The sequence below is a fragment of the Pan paniscus genome, chromosome 1 (genome assembly GCF_029289425.2).
Source record: "Pan paniscus chromosome 1, NHGRI_mPanPan1-v2.0_pri, whole genome shotgun sequence".
Classification (NCBI taxonomy): domain Eukaryota; kingdom Metazoa; phylum Chordata; class Mammalia; order Primates; family Hominidae; genus Pan; species Pan paniscus.
The window spans coordinates 169,660,737-169,685,627 of record NC_073249.2 but is presented as its reverse complement, the minus strand read 5'-3'; the positions used below and the strand labels follow the sequence as shown (position 1 = coordinate 169,685,627).

At 39.9% G+C, this 24,891-nt stretch overlaps 1 protein-coding gene across 9 annotated transcripts in view; it reads right to left on the bottom strand.

Moving 5' to 3' along the window:
- The window catches only part of DAB1 (DAB adaptor protein 1), a 1,250,774-nt gene that overhangs the window by 145,627 nt on the left and 1,080,256 nt on the right, over positions 1-24,891 (bottom strand). For all 9 annotated transcript variants that reach the window (XM_063600986.1, XM_008977956.4, XM_008977957.4 and 6 more), the window contains one exon: positions 7,167-7,306. In XM_063600986.1, coding sequence (XP_063457056.1) covers positions 7,167-7,306 — 140 coding nt within the window. The remainder of the gene's footprint in view (positions 1-7,166; positions 7,307-24,891) is intronic.

Below are 24,891 nucleotides of genomic sequence, written 5' to 3'. Positions count from 1 at the left end.
GAAGAAATATAATAAAAATTAATTTCTTCTAGAAAATACATGAATGTCCATTACAGTTTGTGTTTCAGTTCCTGTTTAGACACCTGCTAGGAGGAAATTCCCTCTTTCACACATCACCCATTCATTCTCAAGCACGTCTTGCAGACTTACAGACATGCAGAATGTATAGCACCACAGAAAACCTTAAAACTAATAGATCCAACTTTCTCAACTGACAGATGAGAAAAATGATGAACTGAAAGGTAGTAGACCGTCCTGAGACAGCACAGGGAATTGGTCAAAGAGCTGAGACTATAACTCAACTCTCCTAGCACTTGGTGCCGGGACCAGTGATTATCCTTTATATTGTGTTTTCCTTCTAGGGAGCCTAAGTCTCTCTCCCTACAACCCCTTCCAATCTTCCTCTTTCAGCTTTTCAAAGCTGCTCCATATTGATATAAGACCCCTCCTCCAGCAACTGCTCTCTAAAAGGTTAGAGTAACTCTTAACTCACATACAAAGCAGAGTTCTCTGTCTCTCCAATCCCTCCCCGCATTCAATGGTTTCTAGATTGCTCAATGTGCTCCTTGTTTTCCCATGAATTCACTGTGGGATGCTTTTAAGGAACATGCAGAAATGGCCAAAGTATGTCTTTGGAATCCCAGAGGTAACTCCTAATTTCTGTTTAATGCCACCCTCTCTGACCCTCTTAGCCAACACAGCACACCCTTTATGCCAAATTGCATCTCCTTTGTTTTCCCTGCTTCAATTTCCTCCTGGAAGTTACCACCATCTGACATTTCGCAAATTCATTCGTTGATTGTCTGCCTTTGCCTAATAGAACAAAAGTTCAGTTGTGCATGGAACTTTTTTTATTTGGTTTGTGCCCAGGGCTGAGAATGGAGCCTAGTGTAAAGCAGGAACTCAAAGAGAAGGAAAGTGACTTTCCCACACTTGACTTTTAAATCTGTGTTCTCAGATGGATTTGGAGTAAAATAATACATGTTACTATCCCTTTCCACCCCAATCTTCAATCTCAGCTATCCAGGATACATACAAATCAGAAAAATAATTAGCCCCTTGATGGTGGCCGAATGTGTCCCCTCAAATGCATGTGTTGAATCTTCATTGCCAGAGTGATAGTACCGGGAGGTGATTAAGTGATAAGGGTAGAACACTCATAGAGGGGATTAGCGTTCTTATAAAAAGGCTTCAGAGAAGGAGTTCATTCCCCTTTCTGCCCTTCTGTTTTGAGGATACAGCATGTATCCACTTTGGAGGATGCAGTAACAGGCACCATCTTGGAAGCAGAGAGATCAGGGCCCTCACTGGACACCCAACCTGCTGGCCCCTTGATCCTGGACTTCCCAGGATCCAGAACTGTGAGAAAACAAATTTGTTTTTTATAAATTACCCAGTCTCAGGCATTTTGTTACAGCAGCACAAACGGACTAAGACGTGACCTCCTAAAGGAAAGTACTGAAAGGACTGTCAAAGCGGAGGAGACTCTCTCCTTCTGGTTTTATTCCTTCTTCCTTTAAGTGAGAAGAGCACAGGACAGGGTGGGGATAGGGCTACACCTTTGGTCAGGGAGAGAAGTTTCAGTGTCTCCATTTCCAAAACAGTCCTAACAGCTCCTAGCTAACAGATTTCCTGGAATATCAAATAGCAATTAATTCCTAGCACATAGTAGTGCTGATTAGATACTAAGGCCCCCTTTGCTTGCTGGTGTCAAGTAGCTACCAAAGAATTCCCTGGTAGAATATGGCTGTAGGTAAAGAAGGATGGAAAAAGCCAACATACATGTTCCAGGAGCATTTCCACTTGGGGCTGCTGATGGTGACTTTACATGACAAATGAAAAAGAGAAGGACAATCCATAAGGTGCTATCTTTGGGGAAAGAAAAGTCCCATCTTATCAAGCATGTTTTTCTTGTGAGACAGGACTCTGGGTCAAGCTCTGAAAAACTGCACTCAGTCTAGAGTGGGCCTGCCACAAGACAGTGCCTTCAGGACACTGACGGGCTCATCTCCCCACAAGATTATTCATGGCCACTGTGCAGAACTAACAGAGGCCCAGGAGACAGCTCTGGTTAGGGAGTCAAAAGAAGTGGATATAGGTCCTGTTACGGACTCTGTGCCTGACATTAGCCACCTGACCTGGTAAGTCACCACTGGAAACTGGAAACCAGAGAGTCAAACATTTCCTTGGGTGCCTATGCTAGAGGTTCTCTTACCCATCATATAATTTAGTCAATATCACAATCCTGGGAAGTAAGAATTACCTCCCTCATTCTACAGATGAGGAAACATAAGGCCAGGGGATCAAATGTCCTCCTAGAACCTAAAGGGGCTAATAAGTCATAGAACTGAAAGTCAAACAGTGATCTTTCTGATTCTCAAGGTAGGAATCCTTCTACTACAATCCTCTCTTCTTTAAGAGCCCCTTTTTGGGAAACAGATTTTTAAAAAATGACCAATGATGCATGCTACAAATATGTCCAAAAGTTTGTGAAAATAGCTAGGTAGAACCAACAGCTTCCAAACTTAGTGCTGAAGAGGAACCCCAAAATGAGAATAATATTCACGTTTCTCACCTCATAAGAGTGTTGGGACACTTAAGCAAACTATGCATCTACTGCACTTCGCACAGTATGCAGGAAGGGCTCAGTAAATAACAGTTATACTTTTGAGACCTAATATTGATATGATTAAGCAACACCACGTGCTAGGCACTGTGTGAAATGATTGACACAGGCATCCTCAAGGGAGTCACAAGTAGGCAGTATCTCGATGGAGGACGTTACATATAGAGAAAAGGTCAGGCATGCCAAGCAAGAGTCACAGGCTGCCCTGTTCAGCTCAGGGGTTGCTTTGAGAATCAGATGTATGATGTACATGAAAGGGCTCTGAGAACATTCACACAGCACAGTACATGCACCCAACGTTATGACTGTGCTCTCCAGGGAACATGTAAAACATATGTGTAAATGCAGCAGGCTTCAGGCATGAATTCTGAAAACCTTAGAACGCTATTCCAGAAAGCCCCATGTAATAAGCCTGGTCTCCATTCTCCATTCTCAGTTCTAGCTAGTTACCAGCTATATGAACCAAAGGGAAAAAATTCATTCTAAGTTTCATTTTTTCCCAGTTAAAAAGGGGAATATAAGTATCTTTCTCTGTCCTGTTTTTGACGAGAGACTGATTCCTACAGACTAGAACTGCATTCTCTGATCTCCTGAGCTTCCTTCTCCATGGCTCCAGTTGTGTTCCACCAATGCAAGGCACAGGCAGGAGATCAGTGGGTAGGAGAGAGAGGTCAGGGCATTGCTCCCCACTCCCTTATCATCCTTCATTTGCATCTCTGGTAGTAGCTATATTTTGTGTGGTGAGAAAGGGAGACTTTCTTATCAACTCTGCTATCCCTGTGTTTCAGTAAATATATATCTTCCTAGGAGTGGTAATAGCTTCCCACTGTTGCTAGATTCTGAGTACCTCACCACCCCTCATTTGCTACCTTAAATTTACCCACCCATTGGAAGTAGCTCCTTCATTAAAGTATCCTCATCTGGTCTTTCTGGGGTAGATTTTGGTTCTTTCAGGACTCTGACTGACATACTTAAGGTTCTGCACTTAGCTCTCCAGGCACTGTCTTTGGAGACCTCATCCTTTTCCTTAACTTCAGTCACCACCATTTTGCCACCGTCTCCGAAAGCTAACTACTTTAGAAGTCAATGGTGCGTGATGTGACTACTGGGTAGTAGCTTACTGGTAGGAGCTTAAGATCTAGTTTGGGAACCTCAATAAATTAAACGCAAATACAAAACAGAATACAATTATGGGCAAAACTGTGTCTTGTTGAACACAGGCCCTCTTGGTATCTGGGTTAGAATTCATTTTATCATAGATTAAATGAAGGCTATGAGGCAAATACTTTAACTTCTCTGACCCTCAGATTTCTTCTTCACAAAACAGGGAAGCTAATATGTATCTCATATGATCAAAAGATATATGTGAAAACGCTTTATGGATTGTAAATTAAAATATGATGTCAACAAATGATGATGATGATGATCATGATGCTTTGTTGGTAGACAGGCAATGGGTCACTCATACTCATTATATGAATCCCCTCTCAATCCCCTACAATCCAAGAGAAAACTCTCTAATGCAAGAACACGCACTAGCTTCAGAGAGTCTAGCAAAGGAAACAGAATTTTTCATTTCTCATATGGCCTAACGTGAGTAAGTGGGCCTTTTTGGAAGGGTAAGAGGCATTTTGTACTTCTCTCTTACTTTCCTGGCAGATGGCCAAATGGAGAATTGATCATTTATGTTTCTGTGTTTCCTAAAGAAAAACCACTGGGAGCTGAAATGTCAACATTCTTCTCAGAAACCTGCAAATAATGAAACACAATTGTCTGGAAATCAAGGACCCCTCAACAAGTTCAGTGCATCTGACAGGAGTATGTTATAGTAGTACAAACTCTCAGGGCTTTGGGGACCTCATGGTTATAAGAGGTGACAGATGGAGCACTTCACTGCAGGTCACACACACACACACACACACACACACACGGTTGGCAGCCACTGCTAGGCCTAGTCCAGCTAGCTTGGGCCAATGTTAATCCTGAGTGAGAATGTTCAGGGAGCAGAGGCCAACTCCTTTTAGGCCTCAGTGTTTCCAAGAAGGCAGCTGGCCATTGAGGTGCTCTGTGACCGAACCTGGTGAATGGTCATCTCCCAGATGCTGGGAGCATGAGCTCTTTTCTCCTCCTCAGCAGACTTGTGGCTCTGGATGAGAACCAGATCTTTGCATTGTCTTCATGTCTTTTAATTAAGATTTGTTAGAGCAAATCTCCACTTGCCAGACTTCATATTCATTGAGGAGGGACTTCAGCAATAATCAAGATCTTGGCCCTTATCCCCATCTTTGACTAGGGTCCGCTTGGGATGGAAGGTATGGCTCTATCTGATTGGAGAGTTTGAAGCAGCAGCTGAACATACAAAGATCAGTCTCTTCTGGGGCTTTCTGTGCAATTTGCCTGCTGAAAGACAGACTGCATTCTCATCTGATCTCATGCACGAGTCATGGGTCCTACTCTGGGCAAGGGCAGGGTTTGGGAGAACAGGGGGATCTGCAGTTGTCCAACACCCCTGCAAGCCAAGTGGAATAGCTCATCTCACTCAAGAAAGCTCACTGTGGCTGTGTATCCAAGTCACATCCTCCAGGCCAGCATTTATCAGTCAGAAAGTTAGAGTTTGGAATTCTTCCTGTCCAACTCTTGTCTATTAATCACTCAGATTTGAACTTGGGAGAAGAAAGCTCATCATTGGACTACCCTAAAATTGTATAACATTGCTTAATTATTGAAAAAAAAAGATGCACTAACTTCTTCCAAGGTGATTGTGAAATCATGGTATTGATGTCTTTTATGCCTTTTTCTAGTATACTTTATAGTAAATACATAACTATTAAAGTTTGTTTATATAACAGGTTAACAAATAAAAAGAAGACATATAAATGAATATCCAGTGTAGAAAATTAAGTTTTAAAAATCATGATTCTTAGAGCCATACTGTAAGGAAACATAGCATCTGATATATATGCTAACCTACTAGAAATTTTGTATAGCATAAACAAAAATAACTGATTTACTCAGCATCTATGAAAGTAAAGGTGATGCCGATTTTATCACATTTTACATTTATGCATTTTACAGGCTTTAATACTTTTGCACACCTAACAAGTTTTTTTTTCCTTTTCTTTCTTTTACATTTGAAAATATTTCATTGACAAAGTCATGTCTTCATGGGCTATTTGAAGATGTTTATGTATATGTATATGTATATATGCTCATATATATTGTTAGATGAAGGGGAAAAAGTCCCAAGACAGGAAACTGTATAAATTTTAATTCCAATTTTATTACATATATGTGTATAATTCATATATTATATATGTAAAACCACAAAAAGAACTTGTAAATTATACAGAAAAATGTTGACACTGATTGTCTTTGTGGGATTGTGGATTATTTCAGTTTTCTTCCTTACATTTTTCTGTATTTTCAAAATATTCCATAATGCACATAAGTGAACTCTGTAATCAGAAAATAAATAATATATGTTTGAAATACATATGATATTTGTAGACTTCTTGCTAAACCATTTATGTTTTCAATATTTTATAACTTTTTAAAAGAAACAATATATGGACATCAGAATCTGAGAAAAGTGTTATTTTTGTATGCTTTTAAGGCTGTTTAATAAAATAATTTATTTTGTATATTTAAAAAATTTCTAATTTCTGGCCGGGCACAGTGGCTCACGCCTGTAATCCCAGCACTTTGGGAGGCCGAGGCGGACGGATCACGAGGTCAGGAGTTCGAGACCAGCCTGACCAACATGGTGAAACTCCATCTCTACTAAAAATACAAAAATTAGCCAGGCATGGTAGTGTGCACCTGTAATCCCAGCTACTCAGGAGGCTGAGGCAGGAGAATTGCTTGAACCCAGGAGGCGGAAGTTGCAGTGAGCCGAGATTGTGCCACTGCACTCCAGCCTAGGCGATAGAGTGAGACTCCTTCTCAAAAAAAAAAAAAGAAAAAAAAAATCTAATTTCTTTCTTAGATTCCTCAGGGAAAAGGCTTCTTTATAGCATTTAAAATCAGAAATCTCTTCATGATATCTCCAAATCCCAAAATATAATTACATTTTACTTCAAGGATATTATTTTAAAGTGTTTGGGGTACATCTGTAGAAACTGTAAGAATGAATAAAATCAACTTTTATCTTAACATCTCTTACCATATGGCAAAAATATATATTATTTATTCAAAAATAACAAGATGGCAAAATTCATAAAATGTGGGGGACAAAACAATTTGATAATTTTGTACTTTTATTTTTGCCGGAGTTGCAAAATGAAAATAAAATGGAATAAAATGTGATACACTCAAAAATTGTAAACCTGGGCCTACCAAAATATTTCCACATAGTAGGTGCTCAACAAACATTTGCTGAATGATTGAAATATCTTCCAAATGAAAAAATATGGTGATTCAACAGTGAGCCAAGTAATTTACCAATAAATGAATAAAGTTATTTACAATTATGATGGTAATCACTTCTTTTCCTCATTCACATTAAACACAAAGTATTGAAAAGAAAACGTTTGCATAGCACCTTGAGTTTCATCATGGAATCTTGACATAACTTGTCTCCCCGAGCTGCGGAAACTTCATCAATCCCAATCAATTTGGCTTTGTACCGGACCCCTTCACCTTTAAACCTCTTTATCAAAGTGGCTTCACTGCGATCCTGACCTAAAAAGAGAAAAAGCAGATTCAAATATGTAACTGTGCAGACCCCAGTGGCTTTGAGTATCCACAATTCCAAGATCCGCTGTCTGGTTTCATCTACATTCCCGGAAAGTCAAATCACTGGACTCAGGAGAAAAGAATAGCAGTATTCCTAAATGCAAATTCTGACTCCATCCATTTAAGTCCTGAGACAAATTACTTCTCCTTTCTGAGACTCAGTTTTCTCAGGTAGGGAAAAATAAGTTAAAAATAACCACCCCAACAGGGTATTATGATAAATAAATCAGATAATATGTGTGAAGCATCTAATTCAGGGTTTAATAAGCAAGAGATATTCAACAAATGATCATAATCACCCACTAAGAGTTCATGTCCGAAATTGTTGTTAGAATAATATTAGCACCGAGTCTCTGGCATTGCCAACATTCAATAGTAGCTTGGCCAGGGTCCAAGACCCTCTTCCCACCCAATTCCATGAGCTCTTTCACAGTGAAACTCCAGAGTAATTACCTGAGGACAGTTATCAAAAAATGGTTTTATGACATCTCTTCTGGTAAGTCATGTGCATGTGTGCAGGAAAATAGGCTTCCATGCTATGTGCTGTTGTGTGTCTGCACCTTCCAACGGGCTCTCTCAATAATTATTAAGATAATATTTTGCTAAGACACATCAACCAGGAGCTCAAGCATATCTACATGAAGTGAGGACAATAAAGTTAACTCTGAACTGAGCAAGCGCTTCATGCCAGATGTTCTGTAAACTTTATCCCCACTCTTCACAACAAGCAAACCATTTCCATTTTCCAGATGATGAAGTCGAAGGTCACAGAGTTTAGGTAGCTTGCCCAAGTAAACATAGTCTGAAATAAGATGAGTACATAGGAATTCAAACCCATCATTAACCTCATCATACTTTGACTAGTCAGAGGTCTGGACATTGTACAGTTGGTACTTAAAACCTGGAGTGTCCTTCTGTCTGTTATTCATCTCCTATAATATCCTTAACTTCAACTCTTGATTTCTCCTTCATCATGCTTACTTCATCTGTCAGAAACACAGAGCTGAGGACATTAGAGATAATTCAGCCTGTTTCCCTCTATCTACAGACGTGCAAACTAAGGCCTTTCTATATTGTGGGGTTGAGAATTATCAGAAGACATGCTTAAAATAGAAAAAAACAACAGCAATCACTAACCATCATATAATACTTTTCTATTGACAAAACACAACTTTCATTTCATTCATTTATTCATTCATCCCTTACCGAGCATCTCCTCTGTACCAGTGCTATTATTCACTGGCAACAGATGAATGAGACAACATCTGTGCCCTTAGAAGCTTAAGTTTTTGGTGACTGCAAATACAAATGTATTTGCTTTACGCTAAGTGTGTAAGAAGGTTCAAGCTTTAGAATCAGACATCCTTGTTTGGAATCATAGGTCCCTCTCGTAAGTCAACTGAACTGTCTGAGCCTCAGTTTTTTAATGTGTTGAATGACAATAAAGTATCTACCTTACAGCATTAGCATGAGCAGTAACTTCAGTGAGATAGTATGTGTGAAGTATGTATTTACGTGGTAACTTTTCTACAAATGGTAGCTGTCCCACTGTTTTTCTTTTTTTTTTCTTTGAGACAGTGTCTCACTTCATCACCCAGGCTGGAGCACAGTGGCGCGATCACAGCTCACTGCAGCCACGACCTCCCAGGCTCAGGCAAGTCTCCTACTTCAGCCTCCCAAGTAGCTGGGACAACAGGCACACACGGTCATACTTGGCTATATTTTTGTAGAGATGGGGTTTTGCCATGTTGCCCAGTCTCAGACTTTCAGACTCAACCAATCCACCACCTTGGCCTCCCCAAGTGCGGGGATTATAGGCATGAGTATCACCACTATTATAAGCCCAGTAAAAGAAGCAAGTAGAAGACACAATCCTGGGAGGGTGGGAGGCAGAGAGAAGGAATGTCTATGTCTATCCAGCCACAGGTCTGGACCTGTGGTCCTGACCCCCAGTTTTCTTTTTGTTTTTTCCATGACACCCCTGCTAACTCCTCGTATATTAAAGCCTTTGAGTAATATTCCATAAAGCAAATATAACACAGGGATGATTAGTCAGAAACTATAATCCGTATAATACTTAAGCCTCAGCATTCTGTAAGAGCGAATGTCAGAGACTAGAGCTAAGAACACAGGGACATTTGCCATAATACACCTTATATCATAGCTAAACATCCTCCTCTTCAACATATGACACTATTTCAGTCCATAATAACATCTCTTTCACCACTGAGACTTCCCCAAACTTTAATTATAATCACAATACCAGGTAGCATTCATCACAAAGCATATTATATGCATCAACTTGTTAATTCCAGAAAATAATTGTAGAGGTAGGTACGATTATTCAGGTTTCATAGATGAGGCTCTAAACTGAAAGTGTTAGAGGCCATGTAACTTGTCCAAACTTACTGAGTAGAACCTGAACTTAGATTCGTCTCATGTCAAAACCCATGTTTGTGGTTTGCTTGTGTTCTGTGTTTTCAAGCCTGTTCGCCTAACCACCATGATCAATTGCTTCTTTTCTACGCAACTTTCTTATAAAGCCCCATCTTTATCTTGACCAAAACTCACCTGGCCCAAATCTGATGGTACTCAATACATTGGCAGCATTAAAACTCCATGGAAGGATGGAGAGACAGCTTGAAAATGGAACAGATTCCAGTCATCAGTCATCTCTAAAAAACTGTCTATGAGTCAGATACAAAGAAGCCTTAAGAAACATTTGTCAGGACACAGAACTCTGCCGAGGAAGAAGATTCATAAGAGAAGGCAGAGCCATAGCAGGTGAACAAGGGCAGAGATTAATAAGAAAATATTAGGCCATTTAGAGGAAAGTAGGGAGCCCAATTTAGATTAGGACCTAGGGCCAAGCTAATTTGTATGAAGGGCACTTATGCAGTAGATAATCCAGTTTCTCATTAAATGCTTCACCATTAAAAGGGTAATTTTTCATGAGTACATCTTGAGCAAGGTCTCAGTTATATTAGTTAAGAAATAAATAACAGATATCGGAGCCATAAGGCTTTAATTCTATCTGAGGCACATACAATATAAAGGTGTTGGGAATAGGATCAGTCTTCATGCATTTTAGGTCACCATGAATCTCAGACTATGTTACTGAAAACACCACTGACCCTCTGCTTCAAGATGGATGAGAGAAAGACCACACGTTTAAGGAAAATCACCCATATGGTCACTGTTATTGAGTTTTTAGTACAGTTACTGTGCCAAGGGTTTCACACGCAATTTCTCATTTAATCTTCACATTTGCTCTTGAGTTAGGCTCCATAATGAGTCCTCTTTTCAGAAGACAACACAAACACCAAAAGTCCACAGCATAACTTGAATGTTTAAATAACAGCTATATTGAGATGCAACTCACATACTGTACAATTCACCATTTTAAAGTATAGAATCCAGTGGGTTTAGTATAGTCACAGAATTGTATAACCATCACCACTATCTAATTTTAGAACATTTTTGTCATCCCAAAAAGAAGCCCTGTACCCATTAGCTGTCACTCCCTATCTTCCCATTCCCTCTGGTGCTAAGCAACCACTAATCTCCTCCCGTCTTTATACATTTGCCTATTCTAGACATTTATATAATTGTTATCTTATAATATACAATTTTTTGGGTTTGGCTTCTTTTACTTAGCAGCATGTTCTCAAGGTTCATCCATGTTATAGCATGTATCAGTAATGCTTTTTTTGCTGAATATTATTCTATTGTGTGGTTATACCACATTAGCTCATAGATCTTTGGGTTGTTTCCATTCTTCAGCTATTATGAATAATGCTGCTATGAACATTTGTGTACAAGTTTTTGTGTGGCTGTATATATTCAACTCTCTTAAAATTATTCCGAAGAAAGGAATTGTCGCATCATACGGTAACTCTATATTTAACTTTTTGGAGAACTGTCAAATTGTTTTTCCAAAGTGTCTGCACCATTTTACAACCCTCCTAGCAAAATATAAGGTTCTAATTTCTTCACCAGATGTTCTTCCCAACATCTGTTATTGTCTGTCTCTTTTACTTTAGCCATCCTAGTAGGTGTTAAGTGATATTTCATTGCAGCTTTGACTTGCATTTCCCTAAGGAGTAATGATATTGAGCATCTTTTCATGTGCCTATTGTTCATTTGCATATCTTCTTTGGAGAAATATCTATTCAAATCCCAGAGCCTCAGTTTGAACCCAGGTCTTGTGTAAAATTTCATGGTCTTAACCATGAACCATAGGAACCATAGGAATCACTATGGGGCTTCCTATGACCTACCTCTGTGTTCTGCTACAGAATTTAGCCTCATTTATTCGTGTCACAGCTACTTGAGTAGATGTCTTATGGATAAACTGGCAGACATCTTACTCTTAAAGACAAGTAGTTCACAAGTACACAGGCCCTTCTTATGCCTTATATCATTTAATCTTCCAAGGTTACTGAAAACCACCACTGTTATTATTTTACGGATGAAGAAACTGGAGCCCAAGAGGTAACTAAAGTTACTTCTCATCCTGTCCTACTCCAAGTCTTGAGTTCTCCCACTGAGAGACAATAGGCCTTGATGGTCTAGAACATGAGCTCTGGATTCAGAGGACCTGAGTTCAAGCCCCAGCTCTCTGACCTACCTCCTTAGTTGTATAATCGTTGGTAAGTTCCTTTACATGTCTGCCACAGTGTCCTAAGCAGTTAAGTATAGATACTAATGGGTGCTCCCAGTATTAAAGAAATGACAAATAGCATACAAGACAGTGAGTGATTGGCAAACAGTAAGAGCTTAATCACCATTGGTCATTGTTATTTGGGTGATCATACTTTCAGTTTGTCTGCGACAGTCCCAGAAACTTTTGTACTGACACTGTTGTTACTAGCATCCCTCATTACTCTCAAAAGTATTCCAGTTTGGTTAAGAGACTGTGTGGTTACCCTAATTAATTATATGATCATCATTTGTATACTGTCCTGCCTCAGTGTTCTTCATGCTAGGCACTGTGCTAGCTTCCAGTGGTACATGGGTGAGCAAAAAGTGTCCTTTCTCCTGCCCAGAGGAAGCCACATTTCAAAAGGCGTCACATGCAATTTCTCCACCCCTTAGCACTATATGACACTCACAGCTCTGGTCATATTTTGTTAAGCAATGTGTTTTCCTAAGGGGTGGAGAAACTGTATTTGGTAGGGAGATGATTAGGAAGAGCTACAGAGGAGAGATGGCATTTGAGTAAAGCCTTGTAAAAAAGGAGGGTTTCAAGAGGTAGGGAAGAAGGTGAGAAGCTTTCCAGATAAACAAAATGTACAAGGATATTTGGAGAACAGTGAGTAGTTGGCTTAGACTGTTTAGCAATCCTAATTATCTTCTGGAATCACCTTGGGAATTTTTTAAAAACACCACCCCAGAGCCCATAGTGGTGGAGTGCACCTGCAATCCCAGCACTTTGAGAGGCCAAGGAGGGAGGATTGCTTGAGCCCAGCAGTTTGAAACCAGCCTGGGCAGCATAAGAAAACCCTGTCTCAAAAGAAATTTTAAAAACCCTGGCACCTTACAGATTTTGATTAGATGGGTCTGGGGTGAGCCAGGGCCAGTTAATGTGCTTGCAAAGCACAGTACTAGAGGGCATGGCTAGAGCGATGCACTCAAAGGGCAGACAAATCATGAAGCATCTTGGAAGCCAAGTTAAAGCCTTTGAACATTGTTCTTGGACCACAGGAGCTATTAATGACCCAGGTTTGTTGTGAGGATTAGATTAAAAACAACATTATAGCAACATGTGGGGAAGTATAAGGCTGTAATTAATTGATTCATTCATTCCTTTATTTGATATTTGTTGAGTGTCTACTATATACGTGTTCTAAGGTCCTCCAGATGCTGCAGGAAACAAAACATATAAATATCCCTGTACTCGGGGAACTTATATCCTAGTGGGAAGTCAGTGGAGTTTTGCTGTAATTTTCTAAGTTTAGTGTAATGAAGAATCCCCTGTAAAAACCACAACAGCAACAACAGGTTCCTAAATCCCTTCCAGTGAGATTCTGCACCAGTCGGAGGGACCAAGCAGATGGAGTTGATTCACAGTAATTCTCAAAGATCACTAGAGAAGAGCAATGTAGGGAATCCCTTGTAAGATGATATTTCTCAGACTGGGGTCCTCAGAACAAAACTTCCCAAAGTTTCAATTTGGGGTTTTCAAATAGATAATAATCTTTTAAATATTTTACCAGTTGTGAAGAAAAAAAAAGTTGTTAGTAATAATATATTTCAAAGATACTTTCATAGACTTCAACTGTTTTCTTAAAAACCTGAAAATTTATTTTCTAATGTTTAATTTTTTTTTTTTTTTTTTTTTTTTTGAGACACAGTCTCACTCTGTTGCCCAGGCTGGAGTGCAGTAGCTCGATCTCTGCTCACTGCAACCTCCACCTCCCAGGTTCAAGCGATTCTCTCGCCTCAGCCTCCTGGGTAGCTGGGGTTACAGGTGCCCGCCACCATGCCCGGCTGATTTTTGTATTTTTGGTAGAGATGAGGTTTCACCATGTTGGCCAGGCTGGTCTCGAACTCCTGACCTCAAGTGATCTGCCTGCCTCAGCCTCCTGAAGTGCTGGCATTACAGGCATAAGCCACCATGCCGGGTGTCTTTTCTAATCTTTAAAAGGGATCTCCTTAAGTGTGAGAAATACTACTTGGTATCATTTGTGGCTGTCTGGGTGAGCATGCCTCTGGCAGGTCAGGAGTGCCAGCGCGGTAGGGGAGGGTGCACCACCTCCTTAACACTTTCCTACTTGGCTCAGAGGAAAGCAATCCTGTACTGAATGGTTTGAAGATTTCTGCTTTGATACACCTGCTTCACTTGGTTCCATAAACAAACTAATTGCCAACAACTAATAGGGAATGCTTTATCTGGGATCTCAATCCGAGGCTCTTCAAGTAATCCGAGAATTGAATTTTCAATGTAGCACTGATTTGAATTCCAAAGGAGGCAGATATAGGGGTTACGCAGCATCATAGAGTTGCCTGGAAACCAAGCCCCCTGAAAGAAAAGCAGTAACTGCCTGGAAAGAAAGAAGGAAAGAGGCCTGGATTCAGATGTTATCTCTGTTACTGTACCTTCACCTATGTGATGTCACTTGCCCTTGAGGTTCAATCTCCCCAGGTGCTCAATGAATGTTCATAGGGAAAAGATGGTTTTAAAAGTGTCTCCAAGTGATAATTGTATACGATGATATTTATGAATAGTTAATATATTTATAACTAATTCATTTATAACTAATATTTATAACTGTATGATGTACGTAGGATATATCAGTTTATTGTTATAGCAACATTATGTGGTGGTTGTCCACATATGTTAAATCTAGGAACAGAACTGAGTTGGTAAGTGCTAAAGCTAGGATTTGAACCCAGGTCTTCATAAATCCACAGAACTTAGGTCACCAGTTTTACAATCACATACCACTATTAGTAAAACATTTTTGAGCACATAACTCTAAGATAGATATATTCCTGTATAAATTACATACATGTACTACTGATAATCTATATATTATTATTATTATCATTACTATTTTGAGGCAGAGTCTCACTCTGTCATCCAGGCTGACGTGCAGTGGTATGATCTTAGCTCACTGCAATCTCTGCCTCCCGGGTTGGAGCGATTCTCGTGCCTCAGCCACCCGAATCACTGGGATTACAGGCGTACGCCACCATATCTGGCTAATTTTTGTATTTTTAGTGGAGATGGTGTTTCACCATGTTGGCCAGGCTGGTCTCGAACTCTTGGCTTCAAGTGATCTGCCTGCCTCGGCCTCCCTGAGTGCTGGGATTATAGGCATGAGCCACCGCACCCAGCCCCATATAGTATTATTAAAGCTTACTTTTTCTTAGAACTTTTTGGATTAAAATCAAACATAAATAGACATCTTATATTTTTCTCAGGTACCAGCAGATTGTCTTGCATAACCTGGGGAGTACCTGTATCTCACAATGATTTTTTGCAGATCTCTCTGAATGAGACATAACAACTTGAAAAATCCTCAGGGAGTCACAGCAAACTAACAATCATAATGAGACATTTGGGTTTCTAAGAATCATCCATTTTGATTTTTTTATTTTAATGTTTCTGGTTACATAGTAGGTATATGTATGGGGTTTTTTTTGTTTGTTTGTTTGTTTTTGAGACGGAGTCTTGCTCTGTCACTCAGGCTGGAGGGCAGTGGCGCAATCTCGGCTCACTGCAAACTCCACCTCCCAGGTTCATGCCATTCTCTTGCCTCAGCCTCCTGAGTAGCTGGGATTACAGGCGACCGCCACCACACCTGGCTAATTTTTTTGTATTTTTTAGTAGAGATGGGGTTTCACCGTGTTAGCCAGGATGGTCTCGATCTCCTGACCTCGTGATCCACCTGCCTCGGCCTTCCAAAGTGTTGGGATTACAGGCATGAGCCACCACCCCTGGCCGGTGTATGTATTTATGGGGTAAACAACATGTTTTGATACAAACATGCAATGCATACTAATCACATCATGGAGAATGGAGTATCTATCCTCTCAAGCATTTATCCTTTGTGTTACAAACAATCCAATTATGCTCTTTCAGTTCTATTAAAATGTATGATTACATTATTATTGGCTATAGTCACCTTGTTGTGCTATCAAATAGTAGATCTTATTCTATTTTTTGTACCATTAACCATCCCCACTGCAGCCCCCCACTACCCTTCCCAGCCTCTAGTAACCATCCTTTTACTCTCCAGCTCTATGAATTCAATTGTTTTGATTTTTAGATCCCACAGATAAGTAAGAACATGCAATGTTTGTCTTTCTGTGCCTGGCTTATTTCACTTAACCTAATGATCTCCAGTTCCATCCATGTTGTTGCAAATGACAAGAGTCTCATCCTTTTTTATGACAGAATAGTACTCCATTATGTAAATGTAACATTTTCTTTATCCATTCATCTGTTGATGGACAACAAATAAGGTTGCTCACAAATCTTAGTTATTGTCAACAGTGCTGCAACAAACATGAGAGTGCAGATATCTCTTTGATATACTGATTTCCTTTCTTTTGGGTATATACCCAGCAGTGGGATTGCTAGATCATATGGTAGCTCTATTTCTAGTTTTTGAGGAACTTCCAAACTGTTCTCCATAGTGGTTGTACTAATTTATATTCTCACCAACAGTGTACAAGGGTTTCCTTTTCTCCACATCTTTGTCAGCATTTGTTATTGCCTGTCTTTTGGATAGAAGCTATTTTAACTGGGGTGAGATGATATCTCATTGTAGTTTTGATTTGCATTTCTCTGATGATCAATGACATTGAGCACCTTTTCATATGCCTGTTTGCCATTTGAACGTCTCCTTTTGAGAAATGTCTATTCAAATCTTTGTCCAATTTTTGATCAGCTTACTAGATTTTTTCCTATGGAGTTGTTTGAGCTCCTTATATTTAATCCCTTTTCAGGGCGGTAGTTTGCAAATATTTTATCTCATTCTGTGGGTTATGTCTTTACTTTCCTGTGCTGTGCAGAAGCTTTTTAGCTTGATGTGATCCCATTTGTCCATGGAAATTTTGCTTTCATTGCCTGTGCTTGTGGGTTATTGCTGAAGAAATTTTTGCCCAGACCCATGTCCTGGAGATTTTCTCCAATGTTTTCTTGTAGAAGTTTAATAGACTGAGGTCTTATATTTAAGTCTTTATCCATTTTGATTTGATCTGTGTATATGGCAAGAGAAAGGGTCTACTTTCATTCTTCTGCATATGGATATCCAATTTTCTCAGCACCATTTATTAGAGAGACTTTTTTTTCCCAAGTGTATATTCTTGGTAACTTTGTTGAAAATGAGTTCACTGTAGGTGTGTTGATTTGTTTCTGGGTGCTGTATTCTGTTCCATTGGTCTATGTGTCTATTTTTAGGCCAGTGCCATGCTGTTTTGGTTACTATAGCTCTGTAGTATAATTTGAAGTCAGGTAATGTGATTCTTCCAGTTTTGTTTTTGTTTTTTTTTTCTGCTTAGGATGGCTTTAGATAGTCTGAGTTTTTTGTGGTTCCATATAAATTTTAGGATTTTTTTTTCTATTTCTATGAGGAACGTTATTGGTATTTTGATAAGGATTGTATTGAATCTGGAGACTGTTTTGGGTAGTATGGACATTTTAATAATATTGATTCTTCCAACCTATGAACATGGAATATTTTTCCATTTTTAGTGTCCTCTTCAATTTCTTTCATCAGTGTTTTACAGTTTTCAATACAGAGATCTTTCTTTTTTTTTTTTTGGTTAATTCCTAGGTATTTCATTTTATTAGATTGCCTTTATTTCTTTTTCAGATTGTTCACTATTGGCATATAGAAATGCTACTGATTTTTGCATGTTGATTTTGTATCCTGCAACTTTACTGGTTTATCAGTTCTAGTAGTTTTTTTGTGGAGTTGTTAGGTTTTTCCAAATAGAAGATCATATCATCTGCAAACAATGATAATTTGACTTCTTCCATCCCAATTTGGATGCCCTAAGAATCACCCATTTTGAATTTCATAATGGATCATGGGGAACCCTGTAGGCTGCTGTCTTTAATGTGTAGCAGGGCTGGGGTACACATATATATCACTTAAAGAGTCTGGAGGCTTCCAGGAGTCACAGTAGATGTGCCTCTGCTTTCACCCTCTAATCCATGCCCCACACTGCTTCCAAAAAGATCCACACCAAGTGTCATCTCATCATGCACTATCTGACCAAAAATGAAAAATGTTATCCTCTTCCACCCAGCTGCCACAGGCTCTCCTCCCTCTTATTCTCTCACCTCATTTGTGCCCTCTTGCCCCCACCCTTAACTCCAGCCTTATGGGCTAGGCACCTCCATGCCCTTTGCCCTTGCTAGTTCCTCTTCTCCAACTGTCTCCTCTACACTTGAACTCTATAAGGGTAGGAACTGAAATTCATTTGACTGTGTCCTCTGAACCTAGCGTGATGCCAGAACAGAGCAGACCTGCAGTGTCCAGATCTGCTGAATAACTGAAAAACTGATTTAATTAATTTATTTGTGCTAAAGTGGGTAGTGGACTCCAGGAGTCAGGACCACTTGGGGGAGACATCTAAGGGGTTATTAAAAACCCCTCCCATACAGATCCTATTTTATACAGTCCATAAGTGTGATTCATTTAGTCCTCAAGGAATAAAATTCCTAATGGGATAAAATAAACATCACACTCATAGTCATTTTAATATTGGCTTTGCTTTATGCCATTAGAGAAGAGCATTTCTCAACCTCATCACAACCTGATCATCTCCTAACCGGGGGAATGGCTCTCCTCTGAATTTAAATCCAGCCGATTCTTCTGGGCACAGAGTAAATTCCCCATTTTCCACAGACCTCAAAGATTCTGTCAGGAAGTACACTAAGTAACTGTCTCAAAGCAGAAGCAGCAGAAGGCACTGCCAATGTTGAGGTCCCAGAATGGGAGTCACCTTGCAGAAGCTTCAACAAAATCAAATGCCTGTGTCAGGAGTCTGGATCCGAAGGAGGAAGGCAATTAGCATTTTTTATGACACTGAAGCAGAGCCCACAGAGTCCACTGGAGTCATAAATGGCTTCCCACTCCAGGCCGTGCTCTAAAGACCATTAATGGCCAAATAAAAGTTATTTCACATCCAAGACTATTCTCTTATCTCTCCCACTCATCATAGATTATAATAAGCACAGCCAAGATAAGTATTTTTTTTTGCTAATGTGGTCATTCTGGCTGTGAATTCTTTTAACTTTTGACAGTTACAATATTTCCCTGTCTTGGAGGGGTCAACTCCAACATATTTCTTATACCAAGCTGTGTATTCACTTCTGTGCATTAGATACTTAAACATCTAAGGAGATGTCTTATCAGCGCAGACCACTATAATAAAATACCATAGACTGCATGGCTTAAACAACAGACATTTATTTCTCATGGTTCTGGAGGCTGAGCAGTCCAAGATCAAGTGCTGGAAGATTTGGTTGTTGGTGAGGGCCCCCTTCCTGGCTTGCAGATTGCCACTGTCTCACTGTGTGCTCACAAGATCTCTTTTTGTGCATGCACTGAGAAAGAGAGAGAGAGAGAGAGAGAGAGAGAAAGCCCTGGCCTCCTTTCCTCTTCTTACAAAGCCACTAATCCCATCATGAATACTCTACTTTCATGACGTCATCTAAAGCTAATTATCTCCCAAAGACCCCACCTGCAAATATTATTACATTGGGAGTTAGGGCTTCAACATATTCATATTGGGGAGACACAAACATATGATCCATAATGGGGGCTAGAATTAGGAAGGAGATGTGAAAAGCTGAATGCTACCTGAAAAATGAGCATGCCTGTCACATTCTCATAAATTGTTTTATTTAAACTTCACAACAACCTTGGAGGAAAGAACTGCAACACATTCAGAGAAGGAGGAAACGGAGGCACAGGGAAATGAAGTCATTGGTGCGAGGCCACGCTGCTAAAGAGGGCGTAGCTGCCTAACCCTTTGAGGTCAGAAGGCATCACATTTAAATCACGGTATGCTACTTCCTGTGTATAAGCAAGTTAAAGTTTCTGAGTGTTAGGCTCTTCATATGCAAAACATTGTGGTTACCTGTATTCCTCTCTAGAATAGTTACTAGGACCATAGGAATAATATATGTTATGCTCTTAGCACACTGCCTGGCACATGGAAGTCATTCAATAAATATTTACTGCCTTCTTTCTCCCCAAGTAATATATTTTACATTAAGCATCAGTGGCCCAAAGCTAACCATAGCAAAGTTGTAGTGCATTGGAAGGAATGGTCCCAGCTGTTTGGGATTTTTGTTGTTGTTGTTGCCTGGGAATAAGGGTGCAATTAAAAACAGGATGTTCCTTCCCGAAGGCAATAGGGAGATCACCTTGTAAATTATTAACACAGAGAGATTCTCCCTCTTTCTGCATATCTATCTGAATCAGAGGCTATCCATCCTGATGATAAGAAAATTTCGAAAGGTTGTTTTACTTTCCCCCTTGGCTGTCAAACATCATTCTGTCCATTGCTGAAAGAGCCCTATTGTCTGTTAGGCTATCCAATTTAAGAACAGATTGTGAGGGAATTTCAGGGCCCAGCAGACAGATAACTTATTTTACTCTAAATTCTATCTTGCAATTATCCAGGTGTTGATTTGCAATGGACAAATAATTATGTATGCTGGCTGTGTAGGAGAGAATGCTGATTTTATGTAATTAACTAGCTGGGTAGTGAGCAGAACAAGAGGAAAAACACACTTAGGGGGCTGTTAAAATGTGTTTTTATGAACATGGTTGCTGTCATTATTGCTAAAAGGTAAACTAATTAAAGAGCTAAAATAATATTCAACCTATGACTCATGCACACATTTTCTTTAAAAACGATCTCCGGTACTTCTGAAAAGTGCCTTGCATAAAAGGCATCTGGAATCAATTTTCACGTTTCTGTAGAAAGTGAAGTGCTATGGTACCAGGCAGAGATTCTCATCTGAGAGCCTGGGAATCTGAACTTTAAAGTTTGGCCAATGATTCTGAGGCAGAACCAGATCAGGAACCACTGAGTTATAAGACAGGACGCTTGTGGGACCTCATATGCATAACCCAATTCTTCTGCTCCAATAGTTGGTCCTTTTTGCATTTCTCTGGCAAAGGTCTACTAGTATTTATTTCAGGTTTTTTTTTCTTCCTCTGGGTCTTTTATTGTATTTGCAAAATGTGTTTTAAGACTGTAGGACATTATTAATAAATTCTTAATAACAAAAGAAAATGATCATCAGCCACATCCTGTCTCTGCAAAAACCCTTAGACTATCTCCTAGCAGTGTCTCTTGAAGCACCATTTTCTAGTTTCTCTGAGGAAAAGACTAAAGAGATGATCATGCCAAATCAGTTAAGGGCATGCTTATATCCCTGGTGGTGGTTCCCACATGCAATGGCAAATTAAAGCAAGAAAAAGCCAGGCCCTACAATCTCCCCTTGGTAGACTGTAAGTTTATGAGGGCTAACATTTTCTTAAATTTGTTTTCTGTGTATCCCATACAACAAGAACAGTCATTGGCATACAGTGGGTACTTAATATTTGCTGAATAAATAAATATATATCAAAAGGGAAATTGCTGTTTCTGTACCCAGAGTTTCCAACGCCACCCTGCCACCCCCAGCACACATATGCATAGTGTCTTAGAACATTGGAAAACCAAGTTTAAATTTCAGTCACAGGGCCCAAAAGTCTCAGGTACTATTAATCAGGCTCAGCAGTTCTATGACTCCCAGCAATTTTTCCAGACAAATGAAAGCCAGGAATCATAGAAAAATGGCCAATAATATCTTCACGTACAAGGTAGAAGCAGCAAGACAAAAAAAAAAAAAAAAAAGGAAAAACCTCTTGGTTTTAAGACGGTGAAGACAGCTATAATCATCAGTTGCTGAGTCTTTCTGATGTCCTCCCATGAAGGCTTGAGGAGCGTAGCCTGTCCTGCTCATCTGGGCAAATCAAGGAGTGACTAGTCTGACTTTAAATCTGCAGCTTTATTTTTACACACTTGCTTACTGACAGCCTAAGGATGGCGTGACAGCATTTGCTTCTTAGATTTTCTTATCAGTGGGCTTGTGTCTTTTTCCAGGTGTCCAAGAAACAAAGCAGGTTTTTTGGTATGTGTTGCCATTAAGAGTAAAGTATTACACCAGGTATATAATAGTTTATTTCATGTTGATGCCACTCTGCAAGGCACAGAATAGGCTTTAAACAATATGTAAGTTCTTTTTCATTGTCCTTTTGTTCCTCACAGCCACCTAGCATGACATGCATTATTAATCCCTTCTTATAGTTGAGGAAATTGAGACTCCAGGAGATAAAGACTGGCCCAAGTTCACAGAGCTAGCAAAGGCAGGGGCAGGTGTGCTAAAAAAGAAAGGCATGTAAAGAAAAGAAGGCTGAAAGGAAGAGAATCCAAAGCTTGAGGCTGGGTAAGAAATAGGACTGCAAGAGACAGGGAAAGGCCAGATCTGAATCCACAGTCATGATATTTATTTGTGCTTCTGTCATTTGTAACCAAAGGGTCCTATTTTGGTTCTGGTGCTGCACGGATGAAGGCAAGGCTGAATGATGCACATGAAATACAGCAGGAAAGCTGGATCTACAGTCAAAGGTGAAGAGGACCAGGGTAATGAATGAGAAAGGACAGATACCAGGAGAAACCTCCATTCTCATCTGGTGTTGCCATTCAGGATCTTCTTGGTCAAGAGCAAGTCACTTCATCTCACTACAATTGAGGAAATAATGCTTACCTTGCAGGATGATTGTCGGAACTGCCTGCAATCATATCCCTCCTCCTAGTAGCAGCATCCTATCAGTAACTGGTTGATTAGATGGGGCTGGGTATAAACACCCAGGCCCCATGTCTCAGTTTGAGACAATCCTGAAGGAAAACTCTCATGGGATAGTGGGAGCAGGTGAGGCCTTTGCTGCAACTGCATCACGGTTCAACTCTTCCCTCTGCCAGAGCCTACCACCTTCACTCCTCCAGCGGTTCTGATTCAGAGGACATTCCCTTATTGGGAATTTGCTGTAGTGTCCTACAACAAATCTTTGTCTCAGTCACTGGTTTCCTAGGGACTCCACCAAAGACAGTACAAAATCAATGCATTTGGGGGAGAGTCTGAAAGAGTCTTGATATGGAGAGACAAGCCAGAAAGTTCGTGCAATAATCCAAGAATGATGGGAGTGGTGCTCAGAGGCAGCACCGAGTGCTCAGATAATGTAAACTAATATTGATCAGATTCCAGGAGGCTAAGCCTAATCAAAAGAGAACAACCAGAGCTAAAACTTTCCTACCCAAGGCAACTCAAAGTCCCCCGGCAAAACTGTTGTGTGTTTGCCAGCCATCCTGGGCAGCTGGGCTGCACCTGTAAGACAGAGCAGGGTGATCACCCATCCAAAGGCAGCCTCACTACCACCAGAACCAGGAGGTGCAGTGAAATTTGCCTTTCTAAAGTTCACAACTTGCTTCCCTTTGGCTAATGCACATAATAACAGGTACCAGGCACTGACAAAGTCGTATTAGCTGATGAGGAGTGAATATGACCTTTTTTCCAAATAAAAAATAACAAATGTATTTTTAAACTTTTTGTATTTCAGTTCTTTTAAAGAAGTGCTCTTTATTTTTTTAACTTTCTAACTACGAAGGGAAACATGTTCAAGACTTAACATTTGGAAAGTGTAGAAGAGAAAAAGGAGGGGAAAGCCACCCATAACACCACCCAGGTACATTTATGGTTGCATTCAACTGTATACTCTTCCAAGCTTTTCCCTAAGTGCATACACACGCAAACACCCATTCTTCAAAAAAAAAAAAAAAGTTCATACTGTAAATCTGTGTCTTGCTTTTTTCATCTGGCAGTGTAAATTATATATGTTTTCCCATATTGATATTTTTGTGACATGATTCTTATTGGCTGTGCAATAGCCCATCCTACAGATGTATCACAATTTATTTAAGCAGTCCCCTATAATTGGATAGTTAAGATGTTTCCAATGAAAACAGAATAAAGAAAACAATATTGAGGATTCTTACTAAAGGCAGTGAAAAGATGCATTTTCCCTGCGAGAATGCCTCCTTGGAGCCTTTCACGCTTATCAGAGTTGTTGCTTCATCATCTTCCCCTCCCTTCTTCTGCACCAGAAAAGTGTGGGCTCAAAATAGACAAATGTGTGAAAACAAATGCAAAATTTACCTCTCTGGTTGTCTTGCTTTGGGAGAAGCACAGAAGGGCAAAGGAAGAGTGTTTGTATAATTTGGATTACAAAAGAATCCCCGTAAGCTCTGGACACATTGCCCGTGGAAGCCTGAGGGACCAATTGCAAAGAAGGAAGAAGCAGGAGAATTGGATTTACTCAGTGAGTCTGAGGTCATAGGCAGTGCAGAACCCCTAACTTAGAGCTCTCACCCAATGTGTGTTCACACTAGGCATTTGAAGCCTTGCTCTTGGACCTAGACAGAGGTTAATTAAACCACAAATGAAGAAGAGTTTCTATTTGCACGTGCAACCTGCAATTGGCCACAAACTTTCTTCTGTAGCAGCTACAACGTCCATGGGGTCACCTCCATTAGAAAAAAATCCAAGGGATTTAAGTGGGTGTCTCTGCCAGCAACTTGTTCGCAGAGTATTTTTTGTAAGGGAGATTATTTTGGTCTTGGTATATTCTGGTGTGAACAAGTCTTATGTTTTATCTTCCATCTGCCTTCTAAACAAGAGTGCTGTGTTATACTATTGACTGATTAAATTATTTCTTTAGAGTACAAAGAGGTATTTGTGATGAAGAAAACAGAGAGGGCAAATCAATTATTTACTGAGAAGGCTGCAATATAAATTACATTTGATTAAACTCAGAGATAAATCTCAGTGATAGAGGGTTTAAGTAGAATGTGCTGGAAGAGACAGTGACTAAGTGCCCCCACCCGACAGTTGTTCCTAATGCATGCAAGGGCACAGGCCTGAGCCCTGACTCCCTGGATTTCTAACATGG